Source organism: Monodon monoceros, unplaced genomic scaffold (genome assembly GCF_005190385.1).
Source record: "Monodon monoceros isolate NGI ecotype Baffin Bay Population unplaced genomic scaffold, NGI_Narwhal_1 Super_Scaffold_15, whole genome shotgun sequence".
Taxonomy (NCBI): domain Eukaryota; kingdom Metazoa; phylum Chordata; class Mammalia; order Artiodactyla; family Monodontidae; genus Monodon; species Monodon monoceros.
The window spans coordinates 8,341,353-8,368,660 of NW_021703771.1; the positions used below are offsets into that span (position 1 = coordinate 8,341,353).

At 38.2% G+C, this 27,308-nt stretch overlaps 1 protein-coding gene across 1 annotated transcript in view; it reads left to right on the forward strand.

The window, feature by feature from the left end:
* Nucleotides 1–27,308, forward strand: part of LOC114895931 (regulating synaptic membrane exocytosis protein 1-like) — a 279,515-nt gene that overhangs the window by 36,632 nt on the left and 215,575 nt on the right. The window contains exons 2-3 of the mRNA XM_029223557.1: nt 22,666–23,006; nt 26,788–27,300. Coding sequence (XP_029079390.1) covers nt 22,669–23,006; nt 26,788–27,300 — 851 coding nt within the window. The 5' untranslated portion in view covers nt 22,666–22,668. The remainder of the gene's footprint in view (nt 1–22,665; nt 23,007–26,787; nt 27,301–27,308) is intronic.

Below are 27,308 nucleotides of genomic sequence, written 5' to 3' on the forward strand. Positions count from 1 at the left end.
CAGGTTAGACAGTAAATTCCTCCTCTGTAATATGACATCTTTCCATTTAGTGAGAAAAGTGGATAACCATTGGTATTTATTTCTAAAATCCATCAGAATTTACTCCCAGAATCATATACAATAATAAGGAAAACATATTTTTTAACGAGTGGTTGCAGACTTCTGTCACTGTGAAGTCTGCGTCGTCACACTTTTCCATTATGTGTACAGAAATGAGGTTAACTCCAGCTTAAAATTAAGCAGGAATCAACTTGCAATGACAGGTGTTTCTGCTCTGCTACGATATCATTTCCAAGGTAACTAAACAGAGCATCATAAAGGAAGGATTATGTTAGCAGGTGTGAAATAAATAGCAGGAGAACACTTATAGAAACTTTATAAAACCTTGAAAGTAGATGACTTTTTTGGTAAACAGGTCCACCAGCAATAATACATACGGAGTTAGGAGGGGATCAAAAATAACCTAGTGTGCTTCCCTGGTGGCGCAGTGGTTGAGAGTCCGCCTGCCAATTCAGGGGACGCGGGTTCGTGCCCTGGTCCGGGAAGATCCCACATGCCGTGGAGCGGCTGGGCCCGTGAGCCATGGCCGCTGAGCCTGCGCGTCCAGAGCCTGTGCTCCGCAATGGGAGAGGCCACGACAGTGAGAGGTCCGCGTACCGCAAAAAAAAAAAAAAAATCACCTAGTACTTGAAGTACGTGGTGAAAACTAGGTCAATGTTAATTTATTAGAAATAGGAGAATTTCTGCAAACAGCTTTCTCCATGGTACAGTTTTATGAAGCAAACTATTTTTTGAAATTTTATTGAAGTAAAATTGATTTACAATGTGTTAATTTCTGCTGTACAGAAAAGCGGCTCAGTTATACATGCATATACACTCTTCATATTCTTTTCCATTATGGTTTATCCCAGGATATTGAATGTAGTTCCCTGTGCTATACAGTAGGACCCTGTTGTCTATCCATCCTATATATAATAGTTGAAGCAACCTACTTTTTCAAGCCCTTTGGTGACCATGGGTCTGTTATTTATGATAGGTTGGTATGCAGTAGATAAACTTATGTTCAGAAAACAGTGTCAATGGTGACTTGGTATGCTATGTTTTCTTTGTTTTTTCCTTTTCTTATTGAAAGCTGTTTCAATTTGTTTCTAACATGTAGACTAGTCATAAAATGCTCTTGAATATGTTTATCTCAAAATAATGAGCAGAAAGATATACAATTGCTGATTGGCAGTGGTTTTTCAGAGGAAGGAAGACAATTTAGAAAAACTGGGATGTGGAGTTGGTCCTGTTTCTCTTTCAATGAATAGACCATATCAAAATATGTAATTATTTAAGTGCAGAGTTTGAGGGAAAAGTCAGTTTTAATTGTTCCGTGGAAACTGGAATCCTAAAGGGATTCCAGAGCAAAATACTGGGTCAAGAAAGTCTCCACCATATGGCCCTGGTGTTTGGGAAGAGTGACCAGTTTTAGAGACTGTGGGGGAGGTATGGTGTCAAGAGGCTGCCGACAATGGGTTGCAGACATGTGTGCAGAGCTTCACAGCTTCCGTGGACTTGGATTATGACTCTAGGGGGCAGGGGGAGCAAGGCATTACATTGAAACCTTGTTGATGATCCCAGGACCTTGCCTCCTTCCCATCAAGCTCTGTGGATGCTCAGCTGATACTCAGGGCTGCCTGTGAAGATCAAACCCCATTTTGAGCAGAGGAAGGCTCCAGAATATGACGGAGGGACATAACTAATTCCTTATTGCAGTAAATGCCTCTTCTACATGATCACAGTTCTACATCTTTTCTGCTAGAAGTGTGACACTTCAGCAATACATGACACATCACTGGATAAGGTCCTATTACTTGAATGAGAACTCTGAGCCATCCACAGATTGGCAATTAAAGAATAACATTATGCATGGATCCTGAAAAGAGTGAGAAAAAAGGATGGGAAAAGTGAAGAAAGAAAAAGTCAGATATAACTAAATGTGAGCTAACTATTATGTATAGAATGGTTAAACAAGGTCCTACTGTATAGCACAGAGAACTATATTCAATGTCCTGTAATAAACCATAGTGGAAAAGAATATGAAAAAGAACCACTTTGCCATACAACAGAAATTAGCACATCATTGTAAGTCAACTATGCTTCAATAAAATATTTTTTTTTAAAAAGTGTAAATGTGATCTGGGGACAATTTTCTGGGGACAAATTCATGCCTGCCCGATGTCTTCCCCTGCAGCAGCTGACATTCCTGAAGCTGCAAATCATTAGCTAAGACACAACAGAAAACACTTCATTGTACAACTATCCACTGTGCCTCCATTAAGTGTTATTCAAGTAGCTGGTCATTAATAAGATGGTTTACTTTAAAGCCAAGTACGTTTTTACAAAGGTTAATAACTCAGAATGACTTCTCACCAATGCAGCAATGGTCCTGAATTCCAGATAAGGAGTTGATTTCACTCTGTCCAAAAATTAACAAGGAAGAGTGTATATCTATTGAACTCTTTCCTGGGGAGAGAAGGAGTTTGAGATGATAGCTCTAAAGGAGATGCCTCCTATTCTAATCATATGTCAGGATGTGAGATAATGAAACCTTGGAAGCTGAGGCATGAAGATTTTCTCACATTTATGAGAAAACTTTTAAAGAATATTTGACCCCCATGCCTTCACTAATGACAAATATATTTTATTGTGTAGAAATTTCTCAAGCTAGCATAGCCAGAATTGCTCAGTTTACAAGCATTGTAATGTCTCAACCTTAGTTTGCAGACATTGAAGCAGACAGAAATAGGAGGTAATTCTCTGTTCTCTGTGTTTGCTCATCACCATTCACATGTCTTCTCCTAAGTCTGAATTTTTGTTTTCGTTCCATTCTATTTCTCAGGCTTCCATGCATGGTCCTTGCCCTCAAATTAAGGATGGCTGCTCTACAGTGATGGGCCACAGGGTCCAGATTATACTGTTGCCCTCCGAGGCCCTTTTCTGCTTCCCAAGGTTTTGCAACCTAATAATGACGGCCAGAATTATTGTTATATTCAGTTCAGGTTGACCTTGGTGACTGTAATAAATACAGTTGACAATCATTCTGGTCTAGCATTTTTGAATGAACTTAAAGGTGGAAAGATATATATCCTATTTTAATTGAAGTAGTCGACTGAATCAGGATAAACATTGAAAGAAGTGGTATCAGTGTTTAAAAATTACAGAGAAGGGATCATGAGGTTTTCTGATCTTCTCTGAACTTCATCACAAGCTGCTCAGATTAGCAGCTGAAGCTGTGCTGCATGGGGAAGAAAAACATGCCATCCTGATGATCTGTGCTATATTTGGCATCTCTTATTGTCAATAAATTCTTCCTTGTATCAGATGCTCATCCTCGGCACTGCAATATGTATGTATCTGTTGCCTCTAATACCCTCTTCTGGATCCAAGAAGAGCATCACAAGCTCTCTCTCTCCACCTCACTACCCTCTTTCCCGTGTAATAATATGACTCTATATATAAGACAGGCCTTTTTACTTAAGGGAAGACAGCATGAGTTGGATGGGAAATGGTCATTTTTAAACCCCACGTTTAATTTGTTTACCAAACATTTTTATAGCACTTACCATGCATCAGGCATTACTCCTAGTATTTCACAAATGTTAATTCATTTAGTATCCTCACAACAAGCCCAGGGGGAGGCACCGTTATTGAGCCCATGATGCAGTCAAGGAACCTGAGGCACAGAGAGGGTGCGTAGCCTGCCCCAGGGTCACAAGGACTGAGGAGTGACGGAGGTGGTTCTCAGTCACTGTGGTGTGTTCCTCTCCATGAAATCTTCTGCGTGATTTTCTCTAACATCTTTAATGTGTGGACTGGGTTCTGTTCCAAACCACATCAACTCTACTACAGATATCCTAAGGTTCTTATGCAGTGTCTGTCTGGCCTTGTTACCAAACAAAACTTGGGTCCGCTCACCAGCCCACAGTGAAGCCAGTCTGCTGACACTGGGTTGTGGTGAAGGGAAGTGCAGCATTTATTGTAGGCACCAAGCAAGGAGAATGGGCAGCTTGTGCTCAAAAGACACCCCCCCCCCCCCAACTCTCAGATGGCTTTCAGGGAAGGGGTTTTAAAAAGGCATTGTGAGGGAGGGGGCTGCAGGGTGAGCAATCAGCTGGTGCACAATTCTTGGATTGGTTGGCATCAAGGTGAAGTTTTGAGCATCATCAACCTTCTGGTTTCAACCAGTCTGGGGTCTATGTGCTTGTGGTCAGCAGTTTTCATCTGGTTGGGGTCTGCTTCCTATAAAACAACTTAGGAATGTGTGTCAGGCCTTTATCTATATTATTCAGGGAAATGGGACTTCTGTGATTCTGCCATAGTCTAAATTGTTACCAGTTTTCCAGCTCAAGAGCTATTCTTTGTTTCTACATCTTCACATTCTTAATCAGTAACTCCTGAGCCAGCCTTAGAGACTCAGGGGAGGCCTGGGAGACTAAAGCAACAGGCTTTTACTTCAAAGGACAGCGATATGGATGGGGTTTGTGCAGGGGTTCAGCCTGTGTGCGTGTGCAGGAGTGCACTTGTTGGTTGTATGTTGTTATCATCACAGCATTTGTGGAGATGCTTGCACTGGGAAACCTTAAATTAGGAAGCAAGGAATATATAACAACTCCCCCCTCAAAAACACAAACTCCTAACTAATTGCATTGTGAGAACTTAAGCAATTCACAGCCACTCTGAGTCAATTTCCTCATTAGCAAAATAAGGGAGTGGGACTTGATTTTTTTTTTTTCATCCTGAAATTCTAGACCTGGATCAGGATATATATTGATTTCTCAAGCAGCCAGTAAGGACATGTCTCCTCAGGATAGAGTTGACTTTTGACATTTGAAAGAACTGTACCTCAAGACTTTAATAAATCCCTAAGTTTCCAAAAACCTCAATAGCTTCGGGCTCTCATAACAAGATACACTAAAAAATAAGTGAAATTTTTACATGACCACTTTCTAGTCTCTATTAGCTCTAAAAATACTGAAATAAATAACTTACACATTTATTACAAAAAATTATGTCACAAAACCAAACTTATACTGTTATATAACCAATCAGATAAAGCCAGCAGCAACACACCTGCAGTCACACAAAACTGGGTTTGTGTATTTGCTGCCCTGAAAGAGAAGGTTCTAGAGGAGCCTTAGGAAAGATCCTGAGGAGGGTAGAAGAGGCAGACCTAATGGGATGGACCTGTTTAATCTGATGTGACGATCATTTTGACATCATATTATTATGTGACGAGGTTACTGAGGATTATAGCTGGGTCCTGCCAATCTGTGATGCTATCTCCTTAAATGCATTATTTTGGAAAATATGATGCTTTAAGCAGTTGCACTTTCATGTTCGCTTGTACAGGTGGTTGTAATGTTACAGAAACTTTTTTTTTTAATTTCGAAATGATCAAATTTCTAAACATACAAGGCATAAAGGGGACAGAATTTATTTGCATGCAATAGTAGGTATAAAAGATGCAGCAGGAAACACTGTTGAGAACATAACTCTCACCTAATGAAGGCCCAGAATTAATTATAAACTTGAATATGCAAGTGATTATACAAGTGATTTATAATATCTTTGCTGTTCGGGGAGATGAATTTTCTCTGCTTGGCAGACTGCCTGATTCCTGGAAAGAAAGATATATATATATATACACACATATATATTTTTATAACAGCTATAAATTTGCAAGCTGGGAGGATAATTACACGTGGAAAGAGTTACACATTTTTACAAAAAGCAAAATATTTCTCTTTTTCTTTTGCTTGAAGTTTTTGGCCCCCTCGTAGCAGCAGCATGTTGCTGTGCTTACTGACAGCTGACCTCTGGATGGATGTATTGATTGTACAACTTTGTAGAGTGAAAAGGAAGCAAACAATTCAACAGAAATTGATTGAGCATCAATTATGCATAGAGTGTATGATGGTTGCCCAATAGGATGAAAAGAATAGAAAAAAGACCCAGCTTTCAAGGAGCTGCAGTTTAATAGAGATGACAAAGCTAGAGAGTCATTTGAATGCAAAAATGTATCAACAACATGTGAGAAATTAAGGCAAAAAGAAACTGGTCAGTTGGCTAATGTGAAAATTCTTACAAATGCATAATCATTTGTCTACTTGTAATTAACATTTTATTAATCTACATTTATTGAAATAATTAAAGTACGTTAATATAAGACTACCACAAAATCCAAGACACATGGTCACTGTGAATCTTTTACAGGAATTGCTGTTTGCCTGTCTCAGCCAATCCATACCTAGTGCAGTGGCTGAACTGGCCCTTGTGCTTCTTATTATGACTGCAAGACGCCCTCAGCAATAACCATCAGGAAAGAGAAAAACAAGGTTTATTACTTACAGGTCCTGGAAATTACATGGCACACCTGGGACCACACAGCATGGTCTCAGGTAGACAGGTAGACGGCAAGAGAGCTTGGCCTGCGGTTCTGATTTTATTGGGGCTGGGAGTGTAGGGTTTCACTAGCCACTCTTTATTGGTGAATTTAAAACAAAAGAGGAGGAATTTGAAGCATGGGAGGAGAAAAAACAAGGGTCCCAAATGGTCAGGTATCAAATCAACCAAGATCTCTAAAACAAAGGAGTCTTAGCTGGGGGAGGTGGCCTGGCTAGGTGTTTATTTGAGACAGCCATTTTTGAAGTGGATGCCTCCATAATCAAACCTTAAGTCGGGCATTTTCATTGTAAAAAATTTAAAAACAGTTGTCAGGGCTTGCACTACAGGCATCTTATACTAATTTCTTTTAATAGATAAGAATCACCTGCCTAGGTAATAAAGAAATAACTGTGCAATTGGCCTGATGACACTGATGCTTTAAAAAAAGCAGTCACCTGATAGTTGGGATAATGGAGTAAGAAGAGTCTAAATCTGAAATTTTTCTTCTTCGTGATTTTCTTGTTTGTTCTTGGACGTTAGCATTCTACAATAATTTTAGAATCACCTCATGCATTTCCAGAAAAACTTGGTGGGATTTTTTTGTGTGCTGGGGATAAGATTGCATCGAGTATATAGAGCATTTTTAGACCTATGCATTGGCACATTTGTGATTCTGCAGTTAATGAGCACACTTCTGCTTGTATGTATCAGTGAGGTCAAATTTTGTTCAACTCTTTATGCCTCTTAGATTTTTATTCTGCGTGTTCTGTCAGTTACTTAGAGATGCGTTTATTTCTCATTATACTTGAGATTTGCCTATTTTTTTTTGTTTGTCAAGTTATGCTTCATATGTTGAGACTATATTGTTAATACATATAAAATTAGAGATGAGTGTCTTTGGATGGATTAATCTTTTACTATAATGAAATATGCCTTTTTATCTATAGTAAGATTTCTTACATCAAGTCTACTTTGTCTGGTGTTAGTATAATGACACTAGCTCTCTCCTGGTCAGTGTTTGCATGACACTTCTTGTACTTTCTCTTCATTTAATCTGTCTGTATCCTTATATTCAAGGAATATCTCTTCTAACCAGCAAATAGTTGGGTTAGGTTGTTTGCAAAATCCAGTCTGATGATTTTCTTCTTTCAACTGGAACATTAATTTGTTTACATTCTATGTTGTGGTACTGTTAAATTTACCCTCTTCCTTTGTATTTTCTATTTACCCCATTATTACCTACTTTTGAATTAATTGTATTTAGCTTTCTATTCTTCCATTAGCTTGTTAGTAATACATTCTTTTGCCATTCTTTTATTTGTTATCCACAAAATCTTATTATTATATTATTAATGCTTAATGTTTATTAATATATTTACCACTTCCTGGAAAATACAAGGACCTTATACCACATTAATGTAATATATCACCTCCACATTTATGCTATTACTGAGATTTATTTTAAGATAAATATTTTAAATGATTCTTGCTTGCCATAAATATTTATTTACATTTACCAATTGTTGCTGTCCATTCTTTCCTGTATTTTGATTTCCATCTGGTATACTTCTCCTCCTTCTAAAAACCTCTCCTTAGTATATCCTTTTCTGTGCTTCAGCTGGTAACACATTCACATTTTATTAGAATCAGAATGGCTTTATTTTGGGGAATTCCCTGGTGGTCCAGTAGTTAGAACTTCACACTTTCACTGCAGGGGGCATGGGCTCAATCCCTAGTCGGGGAACTAAGATCCCTCCTTCCTGCAGTGGACCAAAAAAAAAAAAGAAATGAAATGAAAAAAGAAGAATGGCTTAATTTTTAAAGGACATTTTCCACTTTTTTTTTTTTTTTTTTGCAGTACGCGGGCCTCTCACCATTGTGGTCTCTCCCATTGCGGAGCACAGGCTCTGGACACGCAGGCTCAGTGGCCATGGCTCACAGGCCTAGCCACTCCATGGCACGTGGGATCTTCCCAGACCGGGGCATGAACCCGTGTCCCCTGCATCAGCAGGCGGACTCTCCACCACTGCACCACCAGGGAAGCCCAACATTTTCCACTTTTAAAGAATTCCATTTGGCATTTATTTTCCTTCATCACCAAAATATAATTGTACTGTCTTCTAACTCTTCTGTTGAGAGGTCAGTTATCAATCCTATGGTTTCTCCTTTGAAAATAATGTTTCTTTTTTTCTCTGGCTGTTTTAAAAGTTTGTCTTTGGTTTTCTATAGTTGTATTCTGATGTACTTAGGTGTTGTTTTCTTTGTCTTTATTCTGCTTAGGGTTTCCAGCAGTTCTCGACTCTGTGGCATTATGTCTTTCATTGGTGTCTTAGTCAATTCTGGCTGTTATAACAAAATACCATGGACAGGGGTGCTTAAACAACAGGCATTCATTTCTCACAGTCTGGAGACTGGGAAGTTCAAAATCAAGGTACCCACCTCCAAATACAATCACATTAGGGATTAGGGCTTCAACATATGAATATAGAGGGAACACAGCCATTCGGTCCATAGCAGCTAGTTTTGGAAAATCATGGCCTCAAGGATTGCTTCTGCTCCATACTTTATATTTTCTCCTTGTAGGACTCCAATTACACACATGCTTAACCTTCTTACCATGGTTCATAACTCTCTTATGATCATCCTTATTTTATAATTCAATATTTTTTCTTCTCCCTACATCAGCCTGCATATTTTATCCTAATTTGAGTTCACTAATCCTATTTTCTATTTTTTCTAATTTGAAAGGATACCAATCTACTGAGTTCTCAATTATTTAAGTTCACTCTTTTTCAGTTCTAGAATTTTCATTTGCTTCTTGTATAGTTTCTGATTCTCTGCTTAGATTCTTCATCTTGTCATCTAACTTACTGGACATATTAAACACCATATTTGAATATCTATCTTACAACTCCAGTATTTGGATCTCCTGCGGGTCTGTTTCCATTACGTGTTTCTCTCTCCTTCTTCCTCTTTCTCCCTACCTGTCCCTGTCTCTCTGTCTTCATCTCTTTCTGTCTTTCTTCATGTGTTGTTGCCTCCTGGTATATGTAGTAATTTTTGGATGGATGCTTTAGACTTTTCATGAAAAACTTACGATGTAATTTGAGGTTTTTATGATGTTATATTACATCAAAATCAAGTACTTTTGCTTCTTCCAGGAAGTAAGGGTAGAGGCAGATTGCTTTCATCCAATCAGAGACTGAGATGGTTTGAAGCTGGAAATCCATGAACACATCTAGGTCTAGAGGAGTTGGGGAAGAAATGGTGCTGTTGGATCCTGGGAGGGCAGTATAATGAGGGGCCATCCAAGGGGAGCTATAGAGGGATGAAGTCACTGTCTAAACTACTGGAGGAAAAAAATACCCAAACTTCTCTCTGCTTACCTCTGGTCTCCCACTCATGCTTCTTATTTGGGAGAAATAGCATAACAAGGCAGAGTTTTTCAATCATTAAATGTGATAATATGTCTCCATTTATTAGTCTGCTTAAACTATCATAACAAACTACTATAGGCTGGGTGGCTTAAGCACCAGACATTTATTTATCATGAGGCTGAGAAGTCCCAGGTTAAGGTGTCAGCAGGGTCAGGGTCTGGTGGGAGCTCTCTTCCTGGCTTTGAGACAACCACTTTCTTGCTGTGTCCCCACCTGGCTTTCCCTCTGTTCTTCCACAGGCAGGAGCAGGGGGGAAAGCTCTCATCTCTCTCTTCTTATATGGACATTAATCCTAGTCTCTTTGGATCAGGGTCCCACCCCCACGATCTCATTCTTACAGGCCCCTATCTTCACATACAGTCACGTTAGGGGTTTGGACTACAACATATGAATTGGGGGGGGGAGGGGGAGGACACAGTCCAGTCCACAGCAGTCTTCAAAAATTTTTTCTCAACAATGTTTTATAAATTTTAGTGTAGAGCTTTTACACATAGAGTTGCTAAATTTATCCTTAAGGATTAAAATTTATTTTTGTATATTGAATTTGTGTGCTGCTACAAGATATTTGTTCCAGCAGTGTTTTGTAGATTCTTTAGGAATTCCTGTATATACTATTATGACTTCTGTCCATAAGGATACGTTTACTTTTTCCTTTCCAAAATTTATATTTTATTTCTTTTTGCCTTATTGAATTTGCTATGATCTCTATTACAATGGTTAATAGTGATGTTGAGAACAGAAATCCTTGCTTTGCTCTCAGTCTTAGGTACAAAACATTTGACTTTCACAATAAATGTACTGTTAGTGGTAGGTTTCCTGTATATTTGATAAACTTTTTCTGAAAGCTTTTTGCTTCTATGTTTTTGAGGGATAGTGGTTTTTAACTTTATTTTCCTACAGGAAGGTTTTCTTGTATCTGGAATTTAGCTTCAAGGCTAGGCTGACCTGATAAAAGGAGTTCAGAAGTGGAAGTGGTCAATCTTCCTCTTTTTTAGTAAAAAAAGTCCATGTTATATTGATATCATTTTGATATCTTTAAATATGTTTAAAAGAATTTTCCAGTAAAGATATCTGGTTTTGACATTTTCATTGTACATTGACTTTTAATTATGAATACAACCTCTTAATTAGTTATGGGGCAATTAATGTTTCCTATTTCTTCCTGTGTCAGTTTTGTTAGTTTGAATTTTAATGGAATTTCTCTAATCCATGTTAATTAATTTATTGGCATAAAGTTGTTCATAATATTCCCTTATTTATCTTTTTAATGAGTCTAGGATCGATCTGTGGTGCTGTCCCCTCTTTTGGTAATTCTATTTTCTGTTATTTTTCTTAATCAGTCAAGTGGGATGTTCATCAATTTTATTACTCCCTCCAAAGAGCCAGTTTCTTTTTTTTTTTTTTAATGTTTAAGTGGGTCTCAGTGCAATTTATTTTGTTTCCCTTACATGAAAATAGTCCACATTTTAAATGCATAACTCTCCATTTAGGCACATTTGAAATAGAAGCTAGTCCCTGAAATGAATGTTACAGCTTTTCTTTTTTTTTTTAATTAAATTAAATTAAATTAAATTTTAAAATTTATTTAAAATTTTTTTTACTATTTTTCAAATTCCTTTCCCATTTAGATTATTACAGAATATTGAGCAGAGTTCCCAGTGCTATACAGTAGGTCCTTGTTGGCTATCTGTTTTAAATATAGCAGTGTGTACCTGTTAATCCCAAGCTCCTACTCTATCCCTTGCCCCCACCCTTCCCCCCTGGTAACTATAAGTTCATTCTCTAAGTCTGTGAGTCTGTTTCTGTTTTGTGAATAAGTTCATTTGTATCATTTTTTTTAAGATTCCACGTATAAGAGGTATCATAACCCAGTTTCTGATTTCATTGATCTTATCTGGGTTTTATTGATTTTTAAATTTAACTGATTTCCACTCTAATCTCTATTGTTTTCTTCTTTATTCTATATTTCATTATTCTTGTTAATTAATTTTATTAATTTTGTCTGTTTTAATGTGAAAACTTAGATCATTGATTTTATAATTGTTTCTTTTGGAATGGAGTGTTTAAAGCTTTAATTTTCTAAAAAGTACTTTAGCCACATCTCAGAAATTTTAATAAGTTGTATTTTATTATCATTCAGATCAAAAAACACATTTTAATTTCTCCTGTGATTTATTCTTTGACCTTCACATATTTATATACGTGTTGCTTAATTTCCAAAATTAGGCTATTCCCAGAATTTTTGTTAGTGTTTTCTAATTTTATTTGGGTACAATATAAAATTCAAATTCTATTATATTTTATCTCACTCATTTAAATTTATATTTTGCATGTTTTATAATGCAAATACTGTGTTAATCTAGGAGGCATGAGTATAAGTTATTAAACAAATGCCCATTTTTTGTATAAGCTTCAAAAATATTTTTTTAAAGGAGTTGTGATCTCTCATGGAGCCCATTGGAGGAAGAAATGCAGAAGAGCAAGAACTTTTAGGCAGCTCCATGGGTTTAGGGATAAAATTCACAAACAGAAAGAATACTTTACCAAAGAGATTGAAACTCTAAAAAAGGACGAAACAGAAATTTGGGAGCTGAAGACCTCAATAAAGGAGATAAAGAATGCATTAAAGGCATTGGAAATAGAGCAGACCAGACGGAAGAATTAGCGAGCTCAAAGATTGAAATCTAGAAATGATACGTGTAGAAGAGGAAAGAGAATTAAGATTATAAAAAAAGGAGAAATTCTGCAAGACTATCCAACTCTATTAGGAAGCGCAACATTAGGGTAATGGGTATCCCAGAAGGAGAATAAAGAAAGACAGGAGCAGAGAGTTTACTTAAAGAAATAGTAGCTAAGAACTTCCCAAAGCTGGGGAAGCAACTGGATATACAAGTCCATGAATCTAAGAGAACAACTAATTATCTCAATACAAAAAGACCTTTTCCAAGGCACATTATATTAAAACTATTGAAAGTCAATGACAAAGAAAGAATTTTAAAACAGCCAGGGAAAAAATGATCATCACCTACAAAGAAACCTGCCCTTAGGCTACAGCAGATTTCTCAGCAGAAACTCTATAGGCCAAGACAGAGTGGAATGACATTCTCAAAATACTGAAAGATAAAAACTGTCAGCCAAGAATACTCTATCCAGAAAAGTTACCCTTCATAAAGGTACCCTTATGAAGGAGAAGTAATGGCTTTCCTAGACAAACAAAAGCTGAGGGAGGTCATCACCACTAGACGTGCCTTACAAGAGATGTTGGAAGGAGCTCTTCTACCTGAAAGGAAAAAGCAGAAGTATACAAAACTTTTAGTAAGGTGATAAATCGACAGACAAAAGCAGAAAATTACAACTCTATATCAGAATATGTTGTTAAGCAATTGATTATAGCATAAAGGTTAAAGGGAAAAAAGTGTTAAATATAATTATAGCTACTTCAATTTGGTAAAAAGCTTACAACATAAAATGGGATACTTTGAGACAACAAAAACATAAAAGGGGAAGAAGAAAAGGTTAAGATCCATATTGGCAAATGAAAATGAGATGCTATCAGTAGAAAAAGGACAAATTTATCTATGAGATGTTTTATAGAAATCTCATGGCAACCACAAAACATAAATCCAGAGCAGAGAGAGAAAACACTAAAAAAGGGGAAACTGAAAAAAATCATAGAAAATCACCAAATTAAAATGGCAGACAAAAACAGAAGGAAAAAAAATCAATGGAGATATAGAGCAAAGAAAGGAAAAATAAAATGGCAATACTAAGTTCTCATTTCATAATCACCCTAAATATAAATGGATTGAATTCACCAGTCAGAAGACACAGAGTGGCTGGATGGATTAAAAAACAAGATTGAACTATAGCTCTAAAGACAAACATAAGCTCAAAGAGAATGGATGAAAGATGATATGCTAAGCAAATGGCAGCCAAAAGAAAGTGGAGATAGACATACTTATACCAGAGAAGACAGTGTTCAAGCCAAAAAAATGTAACTAGAGACAAAGATGGACATTACATAAGGATAAAGGGGACATTTCATCAAGAAGACATAACTATGATTAGTATATATGCACCTAGTATAGGATCACCATTACCTCAACGGATAGATCATCCAGATAGACAGTTAACAAGGAGACAGAGGCCTAAACTGAAACATTAGACAGGATGAACTTCATAGATTTATACAGAACATTCCATCCAAATGCAACAGAATACATATTCCTTTCATGCACACATGGAACATTCTTAAGGATAGAGCATATTTTGGGACACAAAACAAGTCCCAATAAATTTAAGAAGACTGAAATTATATCCAGAATCTTTTCTTATCACAAAGTTATGAAACTAGAGATCAACTACAAGAAGAAAGATGGAAAATCACAGAAATGTGCAAACTAAACAACATGCTACTGAACAACTATTGGGTCAAAAAAGAAATCAAAGGATGTGGAGAAAAGGGAACCCTCATGCATTGCTGGTGAGAACGTAAATTGGTACAGCCACTGTGGAGAACTGTATAGAGGCTCCCCCCAAAATTAAGACTGGAACTACTACATGATCCAGCTATTCCACTTCTGAGCATTTATTCAAAGATTACAAAACAAAACAAAACACTAATTTGAAAAAATACAGGCACCCTTATGTTCATCATAGCATTATTTACAATAGTCAAGATATGGAAAAAATCTAAGTGCCTGTCAACAGAAGAATGTATAAAGGAGATGTGTTTTGTGTATATAGAATAGAATATTACTCATTCATTTAAAAAGGTGAAATTTTGCCATTCATGACTACACGGATTGACCTTGAAGGCATTATACTAAGTGAAATAAGTCAGATGAAGAAAGATAAATAACATACGATTTCACTCACAAGTGCAATATAAATCGAAGAAACAAACAAAATAAATGAACAAACCAAACAAAAGGAAGCCCAAAGGTACAGAGAAGAAGTATTGGTTACCAGAGGGAAAGGGGGTTAGGGGGTCAATTCTATGGTTACACATGGACACTAAATCCTTGGTGGTGAGCATGCAGTAATGTATACAGAAGTCAAAATATAATACTGTACACACAAAACTTATATAGTGTTATAAACCAATAAAAAGTACTTTAATATTACCTGTGAATTTCCATAATACCAGCTATCTATTGACCAGGTAATATCTAAAATAGGAGTCATTTTACTCACAGTAGAATATTTTATGAGATTTTATACACTTTCTGTCACTAGAAACGATAAATTTGAACTTGTGAATTCTCACACATAGTACCTCGATACTTTCCTTGCAAACAACAGATAAGTTTCTGCTCCTTAAATTAAGGTTATGACAATAATAATTACCACAATTTATTAAATGTCAATAAAGTTACTGAATGCCAGAAAAAATATGAGTCAGGACATAGAAAATAAGGATAGTGCATGTTCGGATGCTACTGAAAAACAAAGACTAGATAAATAAATACAACTCGGTCCTGTGCTGTATATAAAGAGATGCACCGCCAACAAAATGACACAGAAAGATAAACTAAAGGGGTTAGGAAACATATCTGGCAAAGATGAGCCTAAAGAGAGTAAAAAGAGCAGTATTAGAATTCAATGCAAAAAGATTCTGCAACTGAGCTCCTGCATTTAATTCTCAACACAGTGGCTAGAAGGATCCTATTAAAGCATAAAACACGTTAGGTCGTTTCTCTGCTCAAAACCTTCCAAGAGCTTCCATCACTCTCATCGTGAAAGTCAGTCTTTGCTGTGACTCACGAAGACCTACTCAGTCTGACCCCTGTTGCTTTGTGCACCCACCACACCGCACCACCTTCACTGCCTCGGCCCCAGCTGTTCCTTGAAACCAGCAGGCATACCCCTGTTCAAAATCTTCTTCATTTGCTGTTCTTACAGTCTGACATACTCAGATACTCTCTCTCAGTGAAATGTTCCCCGACCAGCCATTTTGAAGGTCAACCCCACTCACTGCCACACAGAATGCCTGTTCTTATTTTTTCTACAGCACTTCTCACTATCCAGCATGCCTCGTATGTTTACTATTTTGTTTTGTTTTTGTCTGTTTTCTTCACTGGAACATAAACTCCACAGGCAAGATTTTTGTCATTTTATTCACTGATATATCCCCAGAGCCTAGCACAATGCCTAGCGCATAACAGAAATATTTGTTTAAATCAGAAATATGTGCAGAGTATGGCACTTCATACAGAAAATAAAGAATAATTTAATTTAATTGAAGACACGTCTTCAGTGAGTTCTTGTATATGTACTGAGTGCTTTCTGTGTGCTAAACACGGTTGCATATATTCTCTCACTCACTTAATCCTGACAGAGCCTGTGAAATCATCAGTACTATTATTTTCTCTATTTTACAAACGAGTAAACTGAAACATAGAGAGAGGGTGTGACTTCCCCAGTTCTGCTCTTTTCATCGTGTTCAGTGTTCAGTGACATGCTGTGACCTACACAGAATCAAGATAAGAAAAATGTTTGACTTTTACACAGACAAGAGCAATGAGAGACACACCATCAGACAGCCTGTGTGAAAGCATCTCAAGGTGTAGGAACTGTGCAGCTCATGTGGTTGAATTACATTCACATTTATACGTCTGTATCTCTGTAGGAACAAAATTTATCTTGCCGGCTTTGTATGCAGCTGAAATCCCCTAAAAGATTTTATATGTATGATTAGTAAAGTAATGATGATGGTAATTCTTAGTTATTAGTAATAATTAGGCATTATCCTGTTATTAGTGCCTCATAAGCACTTACTATATGTCAGGATCTGTGCTGAGTGATTCAGATAAATTATGTCATTAATGCCCCAAACATCTCAGTGAGTTAGGAGCTATTAGATCCTCAGTTTACTGATGAGGTACTGAGTTAGGGAGGGGGCCTGAGTAAATAGCAAAGAAGTGGTGTGTCTGAGATTAGAACCTGCACTGTTTTAACTCTAGACACGTAGTCTTCTTTGAAGGTTGGTGTTGTGACGAAGGATTATCCAGTAAATCATGTTGAGGTAGTTAGCTATGAAGGAAAAAAAAAAACCCACTTTAGATTCCTATCTCTTGTCACACATCAGAGTAAATTCTGAGGGACCAAGGAGTAAATTGCAAAATGTTCAACTGTATTTAGTCAATAAAAATAAAAGCGAATATTTATCAAAGCGTTTTCTGGGCTAAAGTACAACAGAAGAATTGCGAAGGAAGAGCACAATAGATTAGACTGTATAAAATGAAAAAACATTTTATTGACAAAGAGAAAGATAATTGAAATGACAAGTAACAATATGAAAACTCTTTCTCTCAAAGAGTTAAATCAATTAAAACGGGTAGGAAATTAGTATTCATTCAATTGATAAAGACACAAAAGGCTGGGGCAGTCAATATCTTAATGAACAACTGGAAAACACTGAGAAAAACGTTCATTCTCATTAGTAACATGGAAATGAACAGAAGTGATAAAATTATCAATAAATGGCAGTAAATGATCATGGTATGCCATTCTACTTTTAATCATATATTATGAGTATAGCTGAAAGGTAAATATACCACTAGACATCAAACCGCATATACCTGTCTATGTAACTATGTATTTGTGGATAAAAATGAAATACAAAGAAGAAAGCATTATATCAATATCAAAAATAAGAATCCTCTGCAAGTATATGCTTTCCCAACTGCAAGTCTATTCATGAGAGACAAAGTACAACCGAGCATCTAAATTCAGGGCTAGTAAATGCTGCTCCCAGCTGTATACTCTTGCTGTGACAGAGAAGGATAAGGTTCATTTAGACACCCCTCTGTCCTTCCACCTAATCATTAGTTCATTTCCTCCACCAGGCACATCTGCAACTTGAAAAAATACAGTTCTTATCCACCATAGAGCTGAGTGGTGGGCTTAGATTATGCATGATATTCTAGGAGGCCAATACATTGTTCCACTTGGTGGAGAATATTCCTACCTTCAGATGCAAATGGGTTCTTCTTTTAGCCAGCTAAGTTTCTTTATGTAAACTACACTGTGCATTCCATGAGGTCCTTTGTTGCCGTTGCTGTTGTTTTCTCAGATATTTTATTCTCACTCTTGAAATCCTCATTCCAGGAGCCTCATCCTCTTGCTCCAAGTTTCTTTTTTTTGTTGTTGTTGTTAACATCTTTATTGGAGTATAATTGCTTTACAATGGTGTGTTAGTTTCTGCTTTATAACAAAGTGAATCAGCTATACATATACATACATCCCCATATCTCCTCCCTCTTGCGTCTCCCTCCCACCCTCCCTATCCCACCCCTCTAGGTGGTCACAAAGCACTATTGCTCCAAGATTCTTTTTAAGCTTCCAGAAGGGGCTGTTCCTGCTGGGACTTCCCTTAACTGCTCTTTCTGCAAACGACCATTTGCTCTTAGATCCCATTTCCTCCTCTTTCTTGGAAGACTTTGTTTTGCTAAGGAAGGCTGTGTGAGTGGTAAATTTTCCAAGCTCTTCCAAATGCTGAAAATACTGCTTACTGCTTTTACACTTGCTTGATGAATTGCTTATCTATAGAATTGCAGGCTCCAATGTTTTCCCCCAAGAACATTGAAGGTATTTCTCCCTGTCTTCAAACATTCAATATTGCTGATGAGAAATCTGATCTATTCTATTTGAAAGGGATCTGACTTTTTCTTTCTGGAAGCTTTTAGGATCTTCTCTTTATCTTTGGTGTATTGAAATTTTATAGCAATGTTGTCTCTTTGTGGTTTCTTTTTCCATTCTTTTTGTTAAAATGCAGTGACTTTTTCCACTCTGGGAATTTGCCTCCCATTATTTTTGCAAAATTCATTCTCTGCTATGTTCTGTTCTCTCTTTTTGGAACTAGCTGGACTTTGTCTCATATTTTTTTATCTCTTGACTTTTTAATAAACTCCTTCTTTGAAATTCGTTTTTTGTTGTTGACAATCTTAGTATTGTTTTTCAAGAGCTCTTTTTGTTCTGGTATCTGAACACTAATTAGAGACCATTTTAAGTTTTCTTTTCTATTCTTGGAATTATCTCTTACTTTTCCAAAATCAGTTCTCCTTTACATTTATCTTGGCCTTTCTCTTTAATGCTCTAGGTCTTTGTTTGTTTGTTTTTTTTAAATGATTTATTAACTATCCATAGGGGAAAAAAGGCACAAAGACAAAAAAAAGGAATTAGAAAGGTTGATTGGGACTTCTCAGGGTATGCTTGTATGTGCTTATGTGGAGGTGTTTTTGAATGGACAGTTATGACTTTGTTAGATGCCTTTTGGTGATTATTTAGGTGAGACCTCATTATATTATCTTAAATCTGAAACATTGGTGAGAGTGAGAGTACACGGCCTGGGGGCATTATTAAATCATCAGACCTTAAAATCCAGAGCTGATATTGTCAGGTTTTTGGTTACAGTTTGGCAAAACCCATTGGGGAGGCTATTTTGCAAAATAGACAAAGAATCCTAAACTATTGTATAGTGCTTATAGCAGAAGAACCTTAAAAGCACTCTAAAATTTTACCCAGTAATTTGATTTTTCTGATACACTCTAAAAAATAAATGACTTTAAATAGGAAAACAGTTTGATCAACACTTTTTTACTGCAGAGTTCTGTATTAATGTGAAAGAATGTAAGCAGTTTAAGGGTTAGACTAATGGTATACAGTGTCTATAGAATATTTTGTAATATTAAAATGTTTTAGAAACATTTAGAATCCATAGAAATATTTATGCTGTAATATTAAGTGAGTAAATAGAATGCCAAGTTACAGTGGAATTTGTTTTAAATTTGTATAGAAAAACTAAACTGAAATATTAATAGTGGAACAGTGGGATTGGGGTGCTTTACTCTTTAAAAAGAAGCAATTTATATCATATTTTATATTTCATAAATCCATATTATGTATTTAATAAAATTCCAAAAGGAAAAAATAAACCTATGAAATAACAATAACAAAAGACTAGGAGAAACACACACACACAGACATACACACACAGACACACACACACACACATCAAAACAAGCACCAAAGAGAACTCATTCATTTTCATCTCCTCTGTCATCAACCATTTTCCACTATCTCATCTACTATGAGACAGTGGAAACCTATCTCACACACATAACTGTGTTGCTTCTCAGCAACGAATTAGCTCATTTTTTTACATGTCTGCAATGTTTGATACAAAATGTGTTGAAAGGTATGACTAATATTCTATTGTAATCTCATAGTTTTTTACATCTCATATAAGCAATTTCATTTGTAAACTTTGTGGCAAGACTAATTTATATAACTAATAATGGATATTGGGAGGTATAGTATTTCAATAAAAAGATTTTAACTTTTTTACAGTTAACTTTGCTTTCAAATTGGCAGATAGGTTGACCACACTTATAATTAATTTTTAAATACAAATCTAAAAATATTATGGTGCACAAAAAGATAATACATAGGAAAATTTGGAATTAAACAATAGTTTTCCTAAGTGTTAAAACTCTACAAAAATTAAGGAAATATCACAGATTTAAAAGAATGAATAATATTAAATACATTAATCAAAACAGCTGCTTCTTCTTAACTACTAATTGTAACCTTTTGAATAAATTAAAAATGAAATTAAGTGAATTGTAAAATTTAACTAAAATTTAATTTAATTACAATTTAATTGTAATTTTAACTTATTAAAATAAATAATAACTATATTTTGTTTGCTTTTATCAATCCTGCAGCACATATTCAAAACTGGTAACATATTCAAAACATGGAATCTGCACAAATCTGGTAATTACTTTCTATTGATCCATTTTTATAGCACTTAAAAATGTGAAACAATCAAGCTAAGATTGTGATAACTTTCTAGAAAATATGCAGAAGTGCATATTTTCTGCTCTTTTCTGCCTCTTTATTCAGCTTAATTCCATTTTGAAACTTTTGTAATAATTGTAAATTTTGTTGTGTTCTGTATGGTTTTGAAGGAAATTCATATTTATCCTAAATACACTTTAATATTTTTGTAGAAAAGGACCTAATTTGATAAAGAGTAGTATTTTGCTTATTATTAGTGTAATAAATAAAAATTTAATGTCTACTTTGTTTCTGTAAAATAGTCAAAGTTTCATACCAATCTCCTTGAACTCCATGAATTCAGACCTCCACATCACTGTCTTGTCAACCAGAGGCAGCCAAAGAGGAAGCACATCACCTGTCCCCATCCAGGGTCTGGGCGGAGGAGACTCAGTGTCACTGTTGATGGAAGTTCTGGTCCTAGGGTATCGCCATCTTTGATACGTCCACTCTCAATCAATCAGGACTTCTGAGGGACCTTATTAATGATATCTAAGAGATGGTGGTATTAATACATTGTGCACAGTATAGCCATATTTGGCAAGCATGTTAAATTGAAGTTTCATTCCATAGATCCTGTATTCTGATACAGGCGTATACAATGCATTGTTCATCTCGTTAAATGGGAAGTCTGTGATCTAATACATTGTGCAGATGCTATAATTAACTGCTTTTGTGGACCGAGTTGTCTTCATTTCATAACCTGAGGAAGTGTAGAGGAATGAGTTAAGCATAATCAATCTTCAACATTTTATAGCAAATCTCTCTGCTCGTCTTAGTTTTCAAAATTCATTTGAATTTTCTTGCTTGGAAGGGAGCAATTCTTAACAGTTCATCTGCAATATTTTCCTTTTTAAAAATATATTTTCTCTGTCTTTTTCTTATTCTCACTTTAGCTTTTATTTTGTCTTGTAAACAATAACAAGGGATAATTTTCTTTGTATCCGTCTGAATGTTTTCAGGAGTACATTTTCTTCTTTTCGCCAACTAAACAATGCTTCTTCTTTTCCTCTTTTATATTGTTTCTCACTTAATGTTTCGAGGATTTATTCATCCTTACGTGATATGTTTGCACAATTGTTGACTGAGTCAGTATTAGTGAAAATGAGGACCTAGAGTTTGGTAATCAGCCTTTCCCGGAGGTGCTGTTTCTGAAATGCAAAGGAAAAACTGAAGTGCGATCCAAGAAAAGTCACTGAGGCTGGCGTTGCTGTTATTATTGTATTATTCATTATTTCTGTTACCATCATTGGCCCCATTATTACATTCGTTGTAAGTGTCACCACGAGGAGAGCAGCTATACAGATTTATTTTAAATGGCGATAACATCTTATAATTTATCAGCAGATGTGTTTCCAAATGATGGCTCCGAAATAGCTCTTCTAGCTGAGATTAGTTGATTGCTGGTAAACTAGAGAGAATATACAGCCTGACCTTTTCTTTTGTGCCTACCTTTCATTGTTTGTTCCACGTAAATATCTTGTCATATTGATTTTAATAATGGATGGTTTTTGAGTAGATCCTTCTAAATCCTATGACACACTGAGGTTTATGTACATAAATATTAATTCTATGGTGCCCTACAACATTTTTCTAATCAATCAACTACCCTGCCTAGACCACTTTTACTAAGCTATTTTAAATGAAACTTCAAAGTCAGTCATTCAAAATGTGATGGATACATGGTAATATGCAACTCAGAATCATAGTGTTATAAATGCCAAGCAAAACTCTATCCTGGTTACCAGAAGTCTATGATTTCAGATGCGTCTCGGTCCAGGCATTCATATACTTGACGGTGACTCGTGCAAAGATCATTTTCATGAGAAATGTACAAGGATAAATATAAAGATGACAACCATTCTTTCTTCCTTAAGGGATATTTTAGTGTGATGAAAATAAATAATTTCCAAATAGTGCAAAGAATTTATATCGTTCTCTCTTCTTCAAATAGGTGATGTGGGTATGCAATTTGTGTCGAAAGCAACAAGAAATCTTAACCAAATCGGGGGCGTGGTTCTTCGGAAGCGGCCCTCAGCAGCCAAGTCAGGATGGAACCCTCAGCGATACAGCTACAGGCGCTGGTTCTGAGGCCCCGAGAGAAAAGAAATCCCGGCTGCAGGAGCGATCTAGGTCTCAGACCCCCCTGAGCACAGCCACTGCCTCTCCCCAGGACCAGGTTCCCCACAGCGTGCCACCTGACAGGAGAAAGGGGGCTGAGCCCTCACAGCAAGCCGGGAGGCCTGAGCAGAAGCAGGCTTCTTTCAGGTCTAGAAGTGAGCCTCCCAGAGACAGGTAAGAGGTCATCAACCCTTAAGCAAAAGGCAAAGTCTTAGATGGAGAGCAAAGCCATCTTCAAGAATTTAACTGCTAGGTTATGTGGAAGGGGTACTTCTCAGGCCCATGAGGAAGGCAACACTGGGCCTGGGCTGTCTGTGTCTAGAATGTATCCTTCCTTAGGAGACCTTTGCCGAGAAGCTTGTCTTTCATGCACGGATGTAAACAAGTCATCTGACTCAGTCACCCACCTGCACTACTAACTTCCAACCCTGAACTGAGAACAGCTCTTGGACCATTTATTCACTGTTTGAGTGAGTCCTGTAGTTGAAAGTGTGCTCTGAGACAAGAGGACGGGGGACTGACCCACTGGAGGGTGTGTGGGTGCATCAGCAAAGCCTTCCTAGAGGACATTTCTTTTACGCTGAGCTTTGAAGGTGACTAGGGATGAGCCAGGTGAAGGGCGGGATGGGTGCTCCAGGTGAGGTCGCTGACACCTGGCCAGAAGGAACAAGGCCGGTGGGACAACCCAAAAGATGCTATGGGTTCGAGTGTGAGTAGTAGAGAAGGGGAGTGAGTGGAGAAGAGGTGACTGGTAAGGTCTGAGTGCCCAGGTCACAATGGGCCTTTTAGCCAGGTTAAATTTCATAGACTTTATCTTAGAAATAATGGAAAGCCTCGGAGGATTGTTAAGCCTGGGCTAACATGATCAGATTATTTCAATTTGTCGATTGAGTCATTCATTCAAAACAGTGGATTTGGGCCTCCCTGGTGGCGCAGTGGTTGAGAGTCCACCTGCCGATGCAGGGGATGCGGGTTCGTGCCCGTGAGCCATGGCCACTGAGCCCGCGCGTCCGGAGCCCAACGGGAGAGGCCACAAGAGTGAGAGGCCCGCGTGCCGCAAAAAAAAAAAAAAAAAAAAAACAGTGGATTTGTGACCAGACAGGATGCCACACACTAGGCGACAGTGCTGACAAGGAGGACGTGGCCCTTTTCTTCCCGAGGCTGTGAGTTTGGGGGACCTGACGGTTATCACTAGGCGTGGCTGCTTTTTGTCTGTGTGACCCTTATTTATTCCACTGGGTGGGAGGGTAGGATCCACGGAAGGCTTCTGCTATCTTTTTCAAACAAAACCCACACAGTAAGATCAAAGACTTCAAAGCTGAATAGGTCTGGATTCCAGGCCTGGCTCTGCCACGAGGGCTCACAGGCACCTTGCAGGGGTTGAATGAGCACATGTGCTCAGCAGCTGGCCCTTGGGTGGCCTCCAGTGAATGCAGCCAGTAGCTGCCATGTGTTTACCATCACTGAACACCGCCAGGAACCAGAGGGCATAAAGATACTTCGTACAGGGTCCCTTTTCTCACAGATCCTGGGGAAGAGACCACACCATCTCCGAGAGAAGACAGAGCCCCGGGCAGTGAACTGGCCCGGAAATGTGATGTGATCAGAGCTAGAAAATACAAACACGAGTCCTTTGGGAGCCACAGGAAAGAGGAGTGTCTTCTGAATTCAGGTTTATAGGACACCCAGGAACGTGTGGTGGGCAGACGGAACAGGAAAGGCCATGACAGGAAGACTACAAGAGCCACTTCAGTGATGGCAGGACTGGTGAGAAACTGTTGAGTTAAGGGGAGATGAAGATATCGAAGGGGCAGTTCAGGATGGCTCAGAAAAAATGATCTCTTTTAAAGAAGAGGAAGAATTGGGGGCTGTAAACTTTCTAAAGAGAAAATATGAGTCCTGTTTTGGATAGAGGGTGAAAAACTACAAAGAATTTAAGAATAAGCGCCAGGAAGAGGCTTTCTGATGAAATTTGAGAAAGACTGGTAAGGGCAAATAGCCTTTCTGATTATATAAATACTTAAGAAAACAATGAGGACGTGGGGCCGGAGGAAAAGGCGAGGAGAGCCGGGTACCAGTCAGGGTTGGCCTGCTTCAGAGAGAGAAGGAAGACAGAAGGAATGGCCGTCTGTTTAAACTACTGAAGAACTCATGATCCTACTTTGTACACTCATCAGGAGCCAGTGGGAATGGAACAATTAAGGTAGAGGTGAGAAAAGGCCTATTCAGTGAAGCAAAGAATCAGAGAGACTGGAGAAGTCCCATTTGCATAATACTCTATCCTTCCATAAAGCATTTTCACAGATGGTGTCTCCTTTAATCCTCACACAAACTCTGCAAGGTAAGTGTCATTTATCAGCATTTCAGAAAAAAAAGAAAAAAAAAGTAAACGTACTCAACAGAAACTTCCAGCAAGCACAGCTCTGCCTTAATGAGCTACTAAAAGTTTGCAGTGCATTCGTCACTCTTATGAAAACTCTATTTGGTAATGATGGATTGTATTCATAGCAGACCCCTTACACTGGAAAACGGCAATACTACCTTTGCAATTCCTCCCTCCCTGAAAACCCCTTCCACTTCAAAGGGCCGAGCGATCTAAATGCCTCAGGCAGCATCGGCCATGCTTCTATTTTGCTATTTTGAGCCACTGGAAACCCTTTGCCCTTTCTTTCCATCGTCACCAGACCCTCCTCAAACTGACCCCACAGCTTAGCAACTACTACTTTGGAAAAACCACAACAGAAACTGCCCTACTTTTTCCCATCTTGTATATTATTCTCAAATTTTGTTCATGAATTCTGCTTTTGGACTTCCAATCAAACAATGTTCTCTCTGGAAAGCCCTCGCCGTGGACCTCGGGATTCCGAAAAGAGCCTTGGTTGCCCCACTTTAGTTGCATAGCACAGCATACAGTGCCTGAACGCTTAGCTGAGGCATCCCCTCTTTGTAACTTCTGCGGTCGATGCTGGAACTTGCCCAAATCAGATGGACTCCAGTGTACAGAAGGGCTGGAAGGGGTATCTTAAACAGTATACCTTAAAGATTCAGACTGCCAAACCCTCTTCCGTTACTTTATCTTTGCCACTGCCTCCCAGAGGATGGAGAGAAAAGTAGGACACAAAACGGGTTTCTTTTTTCATATTCTTTTCCATTAAAGTTTATCACAGGTTATTGAATACAGTTTCCTGTGCTATACATTTTGGACTGTTTTCTGAAAGGAGGGAGAAGGCCAGGGATGGGGAGAGGGAGGAAAAAGTAAAAGTTATTTCAAAAATTTCAAGATTTCTATTATATTTGCCTGGGGAAGGTAAAATGAAGGCTAAGGTTCAGCCATTTATTCTTCCTAACCGTCTCCCTGAAAAGTGGTGGGGTGCACATAATCTCATAAAAAGTACTTTCGTTCTACTATTGAGGAAGTGCTATTGGAGTTGATTCCTGAAATGGACACACTTGGATTCACGTTTCTTTAAAAGTTTCAGTTATAATAAGAGATTGTTAATACATTTTGCCCAAATATATATCAGGTATATATATATATATATATATATATATATATATATCGTTTTGAACTCATATGTATTACCGTTTACTCCTCGATTATTACCTATATTATTTTTATCGAGAACATTTTAAAGTCTTTGATTCACAAGCAGAGGTTCATAAATCTTGTTCATTTACTGAATTAATCTATTGATTTTTAAAATGATCTAGTTAATTTATAGAGAATTTAAAGTCTGAAAGCCAGTTGTGAAGGCCCGGAATATGTTGTGAGGCAAAGGAGCCTTATTTAGAAAGCTACTCAGATATACAGGTTTGATGTAGTTCTTTTATCACCTCGCTTTTTAATTAGACATCGAAGTATAAATAATTATTTCCAAGGATGCTTCTGGGGTCTGGTCTTCGCCTTGAGCTTTACACATTGCTCTCCTTCTGGACGTTCCTTTGTGCATCACAGGAAGAAGACCCCAGGGCTCGCCGAGCAGAATGGCAAAGGCGCCCCGAAGGGCGAGCGGAAACGCGCGCCCAGGTCCTCTGGGCAGCCCACGGAGGGGCCCACGGAAGAACGGGAGCGCAAGGAAAGGCGGGAAAGCCGAAGGCTCGAGAAAGGCCGGTCCCAGGACTACCCCGACGTGCCAGAGAAACGCGAGAACGGCCCGGCGGTGGAGGCCGAGAAGCAGAGGAAGGAGGAGGAGTACCAGACCCGGTACCGCAGCGACCCGAACCTGGCGCGGTACCCGGTCAAGCCGCCGCCCGAGGAGCAGCAGATGCGCATGCACGCGCGGATGTCCCGCGCCAGGCACGAGCGGCGCCACAGCGACGTGGCCCTGCCGCGCACCGAGGCGGCAGCTGGGCCCGAGGGCAGGCCCGGCCCGCGCGCGCCCAACGCCGCCCGGGGCTCGCCTCCCGCCTCGCCGCGCGCCTACTCGGCCGAGAGGACCGCGGAGGCCCGGGCGCCGGGCGCCCCGCCGCTCGCCG